We start from the raw sequence: 13,018 nt of genomic DNA, 5'->3' as shown, positions 1-13,018 counted from the left end.
GCTAGGAATCGCGACGAATGTTGTGTATGATCGATGCGCTCCAATTCATGCAAACAGGTCCTGATTAGCATATTCGTTGATGTCTGATTATTGGGATATGCCATTTGGATGATGCGCAGTTCCAATTAGTCTGAAGCCTCAAAGTTGCTTACACTCTTCTTTTTTGAGAAATAGATTTGAGGTATGGTTCAGGATGTGATTTGTAAAGTAAATAAGGATGAAAACATCCCATATTTCTCAAGCGCAAGTTTTCTTGTTTTTGGTTGCCAATTGGTGTAAATCTGATGATAAAACAATACTTGGAGCCCAACAAATAAATTTTTGTTTGAATTTCCCAGTAAGAGACGGAAGCTATGGTGATTATTTCTAATGAAATGCACAATCATAAAAGAAAAAGGAAAAGGGTGGGAAGGGGAGAATGAATAATCACCCCAGAAACGGTTTGTGTATGTTCTCATTTTTTTTAAATAATAATTAAATTAAAATATATTTATTTTTAATAAAAATTTAATAATTTAACAGCATAATTTAATATAAAGTCCAATACCATTAATTAATCTAAATATATTCTTATATCACGTAAAAACTTAAATTAAATTGAAAATACATATTTGCTACTAAAAATTGAATGTGAGCTGACTTTCATTTTTTTTTTTAATTTTTGATTTTCATAATAATAATAATAATAAAAGGAAATTGCCGACGTTTCTTGGCTAATGGCCGCTGCAAAAAAGTTCTCACTCTCACCCAGCCACCATTTCTGTACTTCAATCCCTGGGTGAGTATTTTAGTCATCAAAAGAGTAAAATCCTCCAAGGAGCAATGTTTAAACTGCTGGCTCAGCCACTCCCGCTCCACTCTCTCCTCTCTTCTTCAACGCCATTGTCACGAAGGTACTTTTCCTCAATCCCTCAACTGCAGTCCCACCTCTCCCCCTCATCGCAACACGATGACGTAGAGAGGATCTTTCGCATGATGACGACCTCTTCAGACCCTCTATCTTTAAAGCAATTCCTTAGAGCATCCCAAATCCCTTTTACAAATGACTTAGTAGACAGAGTGCTTAAACGGGTTCGCTTTTCGCATTCGAATCCGCTTTCCGCTTTGGAGTTCTACAGAATTACTTCAAGAACAAAAGGGTTTGTCCACAGCCCTTATTCTCTGGATACCATGCTGTATGTTCTTGGTAGGAGCCGTAAGTTTGAAGAAATGTGGGAGCTTCTGTTGGAAACCAAGAAAAAATATCGATCTTTAATAACCCCAAGAACTGCACAAGTTGTTTTGGCTAGAGTGGCTAAGGTTTGTTCGGTTAAGCAGACGGTTGAGTCGTTTAAAAGGTTCAAGAGGCTTGTTTCAGAGTTTGATGTCAGTTGTTACAACGCATTATTTAGGACTTTGTGTCAGGAGAAGAGTATGAGCGATGCCAGGAATGTTTACCATGCTTTGAAGCATGAGTTTAGACCGAACTTGCAGACGTTTAATATCTTGTTGTCCGGGTGGAAATCACCAGAAGAGGCAGAGGCGTTTTTCGGTGAGATGAGGGATATGGGGGTTGAGCCGGATGTTGTGTCCTATAACTGTTTGGTGGATGTCTACTGTAAGGGAAGGGAAGTGGAGAAGGCATATAAGGTAATAACTAAAATGAGAGATGATGGGATCGATTTGGATGTGATTACATATACATCTTTGATTGGAGGGCTGGGGTTGGTGGGCCAACCTGATAAGGCGAGGGAGGTTTTGAAGGAGATGAGGGAGTATGGGTGTTATCCAGATGTTGCAGCTTATAATGCGGCAATCAGGAACTTTTGCATAGCAAAGAGGTTAGGGGATGCGTATAATTTGATGGAGGAGATGGAGGGAAAGGGGTTGAGCCCCAATGCAACAACTTATAACGTGATATTTCGCTCTCTATATTGGGCAAATAATTTGAAGAGCTCATGGAGCTTGTATTTGAGGATGAAGGCGACGGGGTGCTTGCCCAATACGCAGTCGTGTATGTTTCTGATTCGGTTGTTGAGGAGGCAAGAGAAGGTGGATATGGCGCTTGAGTTGTGGAATGATATGATCGACAAGGGATTTGGGTCATATAATTTGGTTTCAGATGTTTTATTTGATTTGCTTTGTGTCCTGGGGAAGTTAGAAGAGGCTGAGAGGTGTTTCTTGCAAATGGTGGATAAGGGGCAAAAGCCTAGTCATGTGTCCTTTAGAAGGATCAAGGTGCTTATGGAGTTGGCCAACAAGCATGAGGCTCTAACAAATTTGTCAGAGAAGATGTCTGCTTTTGGTTCAGCAATCCAGATGAACAAGAATAATGTAGATGAACTAGAAAGACCTATTTCTGATTTTATTTCTGGCTAAAATCGAGAAGATTTTATGATCAGGAACATGGCATTTTGAGTTCATATGATCTCTTGTCCAGAAAGGATAGGCATGCCTTTGAACCCAGATGTTGCATACATTTTGTTACTTGGCATTATTCTGGTATGTCTCACTAAAGATGTTTGGACAAGCAAGGAATTGAAGAATGTTTCAATATATGCTATAATACTGCCTCTGTACAAATAGTTTCTTATTCTTAACTGCCTCGACAGTGGCAGAATTAGCATGTGTAGTATCAAGCAAGAGTATTCTGGCTTATGACTGCTGGAAAACAGCAAGTGCAACCTTTGGAGTTGGTTAGTCTGTGTTGGTGTATTTCAGAAAGGGATAAGCGCAACTTCGAGTTAGTGATATATTGTTGAAGGGGAGAGAATTGCATAAGAACCAATCAGCCCGGCAAGGTAAAGCACAACCATCTTTCAGAAATCTCCTCTTTGTAAAGAATTTGGCAGAGTGTTGTACTTACTGGAAGGGTTTGGTTGCAAAATCATGTTTTGCCTCCTGAATTTTGATACATAGAATTTCATTTTCCACCCCTAAACTCTATAAATACTATAAATATTTTGATATTCAGAAATCACAGTAAGATTGATATGCCTAGCAGATTGATAGCGACATCTCTTTCCTTTCTGATGAAGTTTGAGACAAATATATCTTGGTTTTACTGAATTTGTTCCCACACTGCAGAGTAATGGTTGCCAGTCTATTGGGAATCCGAAAAAATTTATGCGTTTATTTTATAACTGATTGAGGAGTAGCATTCGACGAAAGAGGCAGATACAGGATGTAGTTGTGGCAAGCCATTATTGTACTACTTATCCAACATGAACCTTTCACATTTAACTTTCCTTGTGATATTTGTTTGTTAAATTGTTTTATTTATTGTACTACAGAACATGGTTCATATTGTTTACATTTCTTCAGTTTTGAAAGTTTTGGTCTCAATCTTGCATTTCATATCTTGCTGATTTCAATTCTCCTGGGGCAACTGTTTCTGATCTGAGTTTGTCAAGGTATGCGGGCTTATTCCTGCATTGGTTTATATTTCTTGTCAATCAGATTATGATGTCCACGATTCTCTTCTACAAAGGTTAGTTGGGTTTTACATAATAATCCTTCATTATCGTTGTGGGACTTGCTTTGAACTGAGAAACCTGATTGTGGATTTTTTACATTACATATTGAAAATAATTATAATATAAGATTTCTGTTGCTTTTTATTCCTATTATCGAAGTGGGCAAAGCCAATTTACATATCTAAAAAAGTTAGAACTGTACGCAATCTAAAGAAACATACTATTACCAAATACTAAATCAGTAACCTATATCTGTATCAAAACATTAAAAAATTATTTATCTAAAATATCCTAGTTAGTGCACTGAATCTCTTTAACCTTTAATGCCTTTCGTGGTGAGTCCAAAGCCAAATGGGAAAAGTGGATCATAGTGTTCATCACCAACATTCATGGGCAATTGGTCGACCGTCTTGAACCAAGTTCTTGGCAACTTCCCGCTGAACCCATATTCACCAAATAACACATCAGCTACCCCTTGGCCTTCAGATCCAGGTAGCCATGCAGCCACAAGAGCATCTATTGATGAAAGATAGGGCTGAACCACCAAGGGCCGCCCAGAAATCAAAACCACAACACACTTAACACTCCCACAAACATTTTTCATTATGCTCAGACCTGGTTCAGGAATAGTAAGATTCTGGTTGTCCCCAGCAGTTTCACTATAAGGGGGTTCACCTACAACCACAATGGCATAGGAAAAATTCTCGGCCTTTACAAATTTAGGATCAGGGTTTTCACTGTAAACTAGTTCTGTGCTGGGATGGACCGCATTTGAGATTGCATTTAGTATTGTTGTTCCTGAGCGTAAATAAATGATTCGAGTTGTTAGCATTCAGGGCCAAATTGAATGAAAATTTGAAATAACATGTGGAACTGAATCTTGTTATGCTTACCAGCAGTAAGGTTTTTGCTATCGAGTCCCTGCCAAGTAATTGTCCAACCACCGCACTGTAATCCGAGGTTGTTGGCGTGTTTTCCTGCAACTAAGATTTTGGATGTCTCTTTAGGAAGTGGAAGGATGGGGCTATCGGCATTTTCTCCGTTCTTTAAGAGCACAAGTGATTTTCTCACAGCCTCTCTTGCCAAATCTCTGTGAACCTGTACCATTTGGAATAGGCAGAACAAAAAATAAGTTGATGCTCTAAAAAGAACAGTTTTAAGATTTAATCACTTAATATAAGTAGGTTTAGTTAGCAGACCTGACTTCCAAGTTTATCAGCACGACTATAATCAGCCATAGGGTTCTCAAAGAGACCCATAGTGAATTTGATCCTCAGGATCCTTCTCACTGCATCATCAATCCTGCTCATTGGGATTAAGTTGTTCTTCACATGGGAGACCAGTATGCTGCTGAATTCTGTGTGATTGTATGGGACCATCACCTGGATTTCCCAATGAAATAATTCATGTCAAGATCTATAATCTTTTCTAAAACTCTGATTTTAAAGTGACTAATATACAAATGTTGCGCGGATATGTGGGATTTTGCATCTTAATAGTTACACTAACCATGTCAATACCAGCATCAATTGCTTTGAGCAGTGAGTCGGAATAGTTGGCATGCTCCGGATAGGTAGTCTTGTCTACTCCTTGCCAATCTGAGATGACAAATCCCTGAAATATCCACACAAAATAAGACATAAATCATCAATAAGATTTTCTGTAGTTAGAACAAGTTGTTTGCAGAATTCTTAATATTTGAGATTAATTGATCATAATACATACCCTGAATCTAAGTGCGCCCTTGAGGAAATTTGTGATGAGATTTCTATTTGTGTGCATTTTGACTCCATTCAAACTGGAATAAGAAATCATTATAGTGGAAACACCCTTCTTGATAGAATGATAGTATCCAGGCATATGAATGCTGAGCAGTTCATGCCAATCTGCTTTTGTATTGTTCTCATTGATTCCATCTTTTGTTCCACCATCACCAACAAAGTGTTTTGCACAAGCCACAACCTTGTCCCTAGTGTTCACAATCACAAGATGAAACAATAGAAGGGTGCAACAAATAAAATATAAGAATATAATAAAAATAGGAATGAATCCTTTTATATGTTACTGTGTTCTCAATAATAATACTTAGCCCTAGAAGATTGAGAAAAATCCCTAAATAAAACAAGAAAAAAAAATAAAATTAAACTTACTGTCCTCCGATGTAAGGTACACCCTTTCTTGAATTGGGAGGGATTTCTCCTTGTAGACCTTCAATAATATCTGTCATTTCCTCTACAATCTTGGGATCCTCACTGAAACTCTCGTAGCATCTACCCCATCTTGGATCTCGGCATACCTGTATAATTTTCAGCACATAAATTGAATTTAATTTCATTCTGAAATAATCTAACATATCCCACTAAAATATATATACAGGATTATGATTAAGGTGCTTAAAGGCATACTGCAATGCATGGTGCAAAGGCATAGGGAATGCCTGTTGCTCTAATTTCACGAGCTGTAGCAGCACCAATCCTCTTCACAAGCTCTGGGTCTCTGCATCATGAGAATCATCAGATTTCGAGTAAGATTAATTTCTAGTCAAACAGAATATTCTGAATTTTCTGTCTCATGTACAGGGCTTATAATTAATATTGTACTACTCATGCATGAACATATTGATTAACTGTATTGCATAAATTAAAGGAAAATATTAAACTGACCTGGTTGCACCAAGGCCTATATTATGAGGAAAAATAGTGGCCCTGTAAACATTATTATGGCCATGCACAGCATCAATTCCATAAATCATAGGAATCCCAAGTCTGCTAGCCAATGACCCGTTTTGGAAGCTGTTCACCATGTCCACCCACTCAATCGTCGTTTGACCCTCGTGGACCCAGCTCCCACCACCGCTAAGGAGGCTGCCAATGGAGAAGTCTCTCATGATCTCCGGCGTGGCTGCCACACGGTCAAGCTGAGCCATTTGTGCAATCTTCTCCTCCAGTGTCATCTGCTTCATGAGGTTCTTTATCCTCTTGCTCATAGGCTGGGTTGGGTCCTTGTACAGTGTGTTGATTGCCGGGTTTGGATTCTTGGTTGTGGCTCCAACCCATGAAGCGAATAGGATCAAGAGTCCCAGGATTGGGACTATGCTAGTCAGTCTTGACTTCATTGCTTCACAATAAGTTGCAAGTGCTGCAAAAAAGTTTCAATCTAGATTAAAATTAACAGCTTATGATCGCATTAATGCTATACATTACCGAGAAGCTGGTAAGATGAGAATAGTTAATTACCTGGGTGGGGGGTGAAGTGAATAATTGCTGTTAAGAATGAAGGAAAGTGGTGTAAATCTGGGTATTAATATAGGTAAGTGATAATGTGGTAGTAGTGTTCTTGAAATGGTAAGAGTATAGAAAGAGTAGGTATCTTGGAAAATATTTTGGAGAGAACTAGAAGGGATTTGCGGATGCTTTGTGGCCTGATATTTAGCAACAGTTCTTTGGAGGAAAAGAAGAAAAATAAAGATTTTTTGTTCTCAAAATTTGCAAGTGTATTACTCCATTCAGAAAATAGGTGGAGATTTTGTTAGAAAAGTATGTGAAAGTTCAATTCCTATCTAAATCCCTTTTTCCAGTTAAATTTTTCTCGAATAATTTCTTACGTTCTCAACTTTTACATTTTTGAACTAAACAGTGGAGAACTCAAATTGGATGGAGGAAATAATTTTGAAAAGAGTTTCAGCTTATTTAGGATTCTGTGTCTGCTATACAAAACTTGGAGTTCTGATAGATTCTTGGGTTAGTTACGCTAAGACTCCAACTAAAAATGTGAAATTATATTTTTTTCCCAAAAGAGTTTCAAAATTACATGTATGCACTTTCTGCAAATTCATCGTTCATATATGACAACTCTTCGTTATGGTTTGAATGCAAAATATTAATTTTAGTAAAAACATTACATAAAATTTTAATGTTACTCTATATTTAACATTCTCATGTAATAATTTTGTATTTATAAAGGAAAAAAATATAATAATGTTAATCTTGTTCTATATAATATATATAAAGTGCAATTTTACTATTAATCCTAAGTTTTTATCTATATGGAATGGTTTAGACGCCATTGGTAAGAATTCTTCTTCCTATTTCACGGAGAGTAGTTAGATGCCAACTCTAAACTGTATTGATGTACTTCTCCTTATATTTATTACCCTCCCCAATTTTAACTAAAAACTTTGCATAGTTTGGATTTCTTGGCCCACTAAAATCTTGTTGTGCACAACAGATTGGGCTAAAAAATCTTTTGAAATATAAATTGAGCTTTTCTTCTTCTCCTCTTTTTTCCCCCTTGAATAGTTAATTAGTTACAAGTTCCTTCAAATCCCAATTCGAGAAAATGCGTCAAAATGCATGATGGCCCGTAAATAAATTAAGCTTCCAATGGTTTATCATAACTTGGATTCAGTGGTGATAAATGATGAATATTTCATTTAGTACAAAATTTCTAATATAATAATAGCAGAGCAGCTTAGCTGAACTAAAGTTCTCAGCCATGCCATTCTGTTCTTCATCAAATATTACAAACAAACTATGGAGATCACTCACCACTTTACTTGGACATTTCAGTGTTTTTGGTGGGCTGAGTTGTCAGCCCAAACCCAAATGGGAAAAGTGGATCATAGTGTGAATCTCCAACATTCATGGGGAGCTGGTCCACTGATTTGAACCAAGTTCTAGCCAGCTTTCCTGTAAAACCATAGTTGCCAAACAGGGCATCAGTCACTCCCAGCCCTTCAGTTCCCGGAAGCCATGCAGCCACAACTGCATCTACTTGTGAAACGTAAGGCTCGAGAACTATCGGCCTGCCTGATACGACGACCACAACACATTTCACAGCCCCACACACATTTCTGATAGTGCTCGGACCAGGTTCGATCATTGTTAGGTTTGTGCTGTCACCAAACATTTCTGCATACGGGAGCTCACCCACGACAACAATAGCATATGAAAATCCATTTGTCTTGACAAAGTTTGCATCTGGATTCTCCATGTAGACAACTTGTGTCGAGGGGTCGACCGTCTCCTTCACAGCACCTAAGATTGTAGTTCCTGCAAATATGAGACACATGTAAAAGTTGAGTTATTTCTTCATATTGTGTATATTTGTTGACTAGAACCTGAGAAGATGTTTATTATTGTGATGAAGACAATGATGGGAAACCAAAATTGACAAAACAATTATTTTTCTAACATATTCTACTTTCATCGAGCAATTTTTCTTATTGAATTAAGGTCAACATACCGACTGTGAGGTCATTGCCATGAACACCCTGCCACTCTATTGTCCACCCTCCACACTGGTAACCCAAATTATCGGCATGGGTTCCGGCAACTAGTATCTTTGGAGCTTTCTTTGGAAGGGGAAGCAATGGATTTTTAGCACTTTTGCCATTCTTCAAAAGGACAAGAGATTTCCTCACTGCTTCCCTTGCCAATTCTCTATGTTCCTGTACGAACGCGACTTTCAACTTCTGATCTTACTACTCGAAAACTTGTTGATAAAGAAAAAAGGAAAAACAAAAGATAACCTGGCTGCCGAGTTGGTTTGCTAAGCTAGGATCAGCTAACGGATCCTCAAACAGACCCATAACGAACTTAACCCTTAGTACCCTTCGTACAGCATCATTGATCCTGCTCATCGGGATGATGTTGTTTTTCACTTGGAGAGTCAGATCATCGATAAACGCTGTGAAGTCCTCAGGAAGCATAATCTGCAAAAGTTGAACCAAGAACATGGTTAGTTTCTCATGCTTATGTTGTTATCTGCAAAATTACCTCTACCAGAAAACCAAATTATATAAGGAACAAACCATGTCAATTCCTGCAAGAATTCCTTCTTGAACAGAATAAGTGTAGTTAGCATGGGGGGGATCTGTTATTCTGTCGATGCCCTGCCAGTCTGATATGACGAAACCCTGAAATTTTGTTTAACAATCAGTCAATCACAATGGTTACTTATAAGTTTCAAAATTCAATAGAGTATGTTGATATTTTACCCTGAACTTGAGTTTGTTCTTGAGGAAGCCAGTGACAAGATCCTGGTTGGCATGCATTTTCTTGCCGTTCCAGCTTGAGTAAGACACCATAACAGTGGCAACTCCCTTCCTAATCGAGTCCAAGTATGCAGGCATGTGGATGCTAAGCAACCCTTTATAATCTATCACTGTATTGTTTTCATCGATGCCCCTGACTGTGCCACCGTCTCCCACAAAATGCTTTGCGCAAGCTGCAACTTTTGTCCTTTAACAATGAATTGCAGTTTATTAGTTAATTGGCTCCATAAGTGAATAACAGCGTTTAGATTAAGAGCCCTAGAAACAGATACTCAACATGCCTTGGTGCCATGTATTTTCTTATTCTGGAAAGTGAATTCTTATACCAAGGAAATCTATTTGAGGAAATTAATGATATAGGAGATAAAACTAACAAAACTTTTTGGCATTTAAGGATGGGATATCCAATTCAGTTGAATAAAAAAAGGAATAACCCCCTCTTGAAATTTAGAGGGATTAAGAAAAAGCTTTGGTTTGAAAATTACACTAAGAACCCTGCAATCTGACATCAAGACTGTCCATGTGACATGTTCGAGATGAACCCCACCTCAACATATATTTCAGGAAATATTTTATTAAAAATATCTGCACTTCAAAAAAGTTCACCATGTGGAGTTAAAAGGTAAAGGTAAAAGAGAACAAAAAGGAATGAGGAAGTCGGTTCATACTTTCCAGCAACAAAGGGAACACCCTTGCGTGAGTTAGCTGGGAGATCACCCTGTAAACCAGGTATGAGCTCAGTCATTGCTTGAACAATCTTATGGTCTTCACTGTAGCTTTCATAACAGCGACCCCATCTTGGATCCCGACAGACCTATACGCAACAGAACGATTAGACGTCAAGAATCATGACCAGCTGGAACCAAGAAGCAAAGGACTAAGCAAGTTGCAAGTCTTGCTTACAGCAATGCAGGGAGCAAAAGCATATTGAATTCCTGTGGCCCTGACTTCAAGTGCAGTGGCAGCTCCAATCCTCTTCACGAGTTCTGGATCTCTGTTTATAGTTTGTCAACAATTAATGGCATAAATAGCACATACATATCATAATTCCTAAAGCAGATTAAAAAACGAGGCTGAAATTACAGCATATTATTCCTGTTCAAAACTCTTATTTAATGTTTTCGTATTAAATCATGGGCTATGATAAAAATGTTGACTCAGGGGCTATGGTTGCTTAAAGAGTATACATTTATTTAATAAAAAAGATCATAATCCTTAATTTGATAATGATTTTCTAGATTGAAAAGATACCCCAAGAATTTAACTTGCTTACACTTTTAAAATTCCAGAACCATATTATAAAATACCCACAGTCACAAGAATTACTGTAGTTGTTGAGACCTCGGGTTTAACCCATCATTTTGTCCAAAAGAGAACTTAACACAACTATTGTAAGAAAACTAGAATAATTTTTTGATTTGTGTTTTGAATGTTTTGTTTTGTATTTTGGGGATAGAGAGAAAAATAAAGATAAATAATTGTGTGTTGAAAATATATGGTATTTTCAGATTTGTGTTTTGAGATAATTTAAAATATTTTAAAATAAAATAGTGTAGGTTTGATATTGGGATTTGGAGGACAAATATCATAGTTGATTGTCAAATAATATTTTTTTTATATTATATATATACATGTATATATATTATATATAAAAAGTTAAAAAATAAAAAAATACATAGATAAAGTATAAAAATACAAAACAAATATTGGATTAGTTTTATCTTGTCTGTCGAGAAATTAGAAAACATGAAAGCAAAAATAGTGTAAACTTCTAACTTCAGTGTTTCTGAATCAATCCATATGAGGTAGCTGCTAATCTCATGCTGATTTCAGCATTTTTAGACATAATAATTCTCCAAGTAGAAATCAGATTCAGCTTGTTTCAATGATATTCCATGAAATAAGTAATCAACGCAGACTTTGTTGACTTTACCCAGACCCAAGTAATATTTTCCCCCACGCCAAAGACAGCCCTGATACCCAAAAGAAACTTCACATGTTCTGGTCAAGATTCATATTATTATACTTGCCTGGTGGCCCCAAGTCCAACATTGTGAGGAAAAATGGTAGCCTTGTACACATTGTTGTGGCCATGAACAGCGTCAATCCCATAAATCATAGGAATTCCGAGGCGGGTCGAAAGAGCCCCCTTCTGAAGATCATTCACCATATTCACCCAGGCCTCAGCAGAAGCCTTGGGGGCTGGAACACTTCCTCCTCCACTCAGCACACTCCCTGTCCAAAAATCAGATATTTTTTCTCAATATTTGAACATTAGAATGCAAATCCCACAAACCCTTTTCTCCATAATAATAGAGGACCGAAGTGGCAACAACTTGAACAGATCTCGCTGAAACCAAATGTAGAACGGACACCGAAAAAAGTAGAATCTATACCACATCACAGTTTATGTACAAATGTTAACAGAGATGTTTCTTGAAATGGCAACTTCTTCATTTATGGAATACTCATAGCACAGGGTCTAATCAAATACTCACCAATGAAATATTTCTTCATGACATCAGGGGAGGCTATCTTCCTCTCAATCTGAGTCATTTGTCCAATCTTTTCTTCAAGGGTCATCCTCCCCATCAAGTCTTTGATTCTAACATTCAAGGGCTGTTTGGGGTCTTTGTATTTCAGGTACTCTGCTTCTGTAAATGCAGCCGACAAGCATAGAATCATCAAGAACATCATGGGCCTTGAGAATCTCCTCATTCTTTCCACCCCCATTGCCCTTTTTATTTAGAAACTCTGCAACCATTACCAAAACAAAGAAAAATCAATACAGATTTAAACAAACAAATGAAGTGAAACATGACCAAATGAAGACACAAGCCCTACCAAGATAGAAAGAACACAGCTCACAGAGTAGGGGAGAGCTTCTCTCTTTGTCAAATGTGTGTACGTATAGACACACACACACACATATATATATATATAATAATGTGCCGAATACAGAGGGGTGGGGTGTGTGAATGGACCTTTTAGTGGTTCGTATACATGGGACTGCGTGGCATGGTGGGTGGTGACATTTGGATTGGTACTTTTTTAGCTTCTCAAGGCAAGATATTTTTCTTTTCTGACAATTGGGTTGGCTGAGATAGTATAGAATTGAATCGGGACCCCACAGGAGTAACGGATAATTTTTAAGCATGCAATTAATTAGTCTTTTTTTATTTTTGATTTTAACACCATTAATCTTGTCTTAATTTGAAATACTAATATTATGACAAATGGCCATTTCTTTTCTTGTTTCAAAATTCAAATTAACGACCGTTGCTGATGAAAATGTAGCCATGTCTTAATTTGAAATACTACAATGTGTATAGGATCTAACACAACGTGTTGGTAATATAATAGGGGTTAAATTCATTTTGATCTCATGTGCTATATCAAAATATTAAAAAAAAATTTAATATAAAAAATTATTTTTATATTATGAATAAATAATTACACCGCTCCCTGGTCTTAAAAATAATGACTAAAATGCCCCTTCTAGTCAATC

The 13,018-nt window shown here is 37.2% G+C and overlaps 3 protein-coding genes across 6 annotated transcripts; 1 reads left to right on the top strand and 2 right to left on the bottom strand.

Annotated features, from left to right (window-relative positions):
• Positions 1-702: 702 nt before the first annotated feature.
• On the top strand, positions 703-7,037 carry LOC105170096 (Pentatricopeptide repeat (PPR) superfamily protein). Of its 4 annotated transcripts, none has more exons than XM_088884899.1 (3): positions 703-2,780; positions 3,304-3,392; positions 5,832-7,037. In XM_088884899.1, exon 1 carries the CDS (start codon positions 823-825, stop codon positions 2,356-2,358), a length of 1,536 nt encoding a protein of 511 aa, XP_088741025.1. In that variant the 5' UTR covers positions 703-822; the 3' UTR covers positions 2,359-2,780; positions 3,304-3,392; positions 5,832-7,037. The 4 variants fall into 4 exon arrangements, with proteins under 4 accessions (XP_088741025.1, XP_088741024.1, XP_088741023.1 ...); XM_088884898.1 differs by having other exon boundaries at positions 3,304-3,469; XM_088884897.1 differs by having other exon boundaries at positions 3,304-7,037.
• On the bottom strand, positions 3,769-6,570 carry LOC105170098 (uncharacterized). The gene is made up of 8 exons (XM_011090708.3): positions 6,119-6,570; positions 5,861-5,951; positions 5,606-5,751; positions 5,181-5,424; positions 4,965-5,069; positions 4,655-4,837; positions 4,349-4,553; positions 3,769-4,253 (listed from the first exon to the last, which is right to left on the bottom strand). Exons 1-8 carry the CDS (start codon positions 6,568-6,570, stop codon positions 3,769-3,771), a joined length of 1,911 nt encoding a protein of 636 aa, XP_011089010.1.
• A 785-nt stretch (positions 7,038-7,822) lies between the features above and the next one.
• LOC105170099 (uncharacterized) lies at positions 7,823-12,513 on the bottom strand. The gene is made up of 10 exons (XM_011090710.3): positions 12,355-12,513; positions 12,009-12,264; positions 11,541-11,745; positions 10,414-10,504; positions 10,179-10,324; positions 9,454-9,697; positions 9,268-9,372; positions 8,986-9,168; positions 8,700-8,904; positions 7,823-8,506 (listed from the first exon to the last, which is right to left on the bottom strand). The coding sequence occupies exons 2-10, from the start codon at positions 12,241-12,243 to the stop codon at positions 8,007-8,009; spliced, it is 1,914 nt and encodes a 637-aa protein (XP_011089012.2). The 5' UTR covers positions 12,244-12,264; positions 12,355-12,513; the 3' UTR covers positions 7,823-8,006.
• Between the last annotated feature and the right edge of the window lie 505 nt (positions 12,514-13,018).

The sequence above is a fragment of the Sesamum indicum genome, linkage group LG9 (assembly GCF_026168435.1).
Source record: "Sesamum indicum cultivar Baizhima isolate 11 linkage group LG9, ASM2616843v1, whole genome shotgun sequence".
Taxonomy (NCBI): domain Eukaryota; kingdom Viridiplantae; phylum Streptophyta; class Magnoliopsida; order Lamiales; family Pedaliaceae; genus Sesamum; species Sesamum indicum.
This window is presented reverse-complemented; position numbering and strand designations above follow the sequence as displayed.

Bases quoted from the DNA above. Each gene is read 5' to 3' on its own strand.
- LOC105170098 (XM_011090708.3), bottom strand. From the start codon at position 6,570: ATGAAGTCAAGACTGACTAGCATAGTCCCAATCCTGGGACTCTTGATC. The intron at 5,425-5,605 runs GTAAGTTTAATT...TGTGAACACTAG, and splicing joins GTACCTTACATCGGAGGACA to GGACAAGGTTGTGGCTTGTG. The intron at 4,838-4,964 runs GTTAGTGTAACT...TGGGAAATCCAG, and splicing joins TTGATGCTGGTATTGACATG to GTGATGGTCCCATACAATCA.
- LOC105170096 (XM_088884899.1), top strand. From the start codon at position 823: ATGTTTAAACTGCTGGCTCAGCCACTCCCGCTCCACTCTCTCCTCTCT.
- LOC105170099 (XM_011090710.3), bottom strand. From the start codon at position 12,243: ATGGGGGTGGAAAGAATGAGGAGATTCTCAAGGCCCATGATGTTCTTG. The intron at 10,505-11,540 runs GCAAGTATAATA...AACTATAAACAG, and splicing joins GTTGGACTTGGGGCCACCAG to AGATCCAGAACTCGTGAAGA. The intron at 10,325-10,413 runs GTAAGCAAGACT...TGTTGCGTATAG, and splicing joins CTTTTGCTCCCTGCATTGCT to GTCTGTCGGGATCCAAGATG.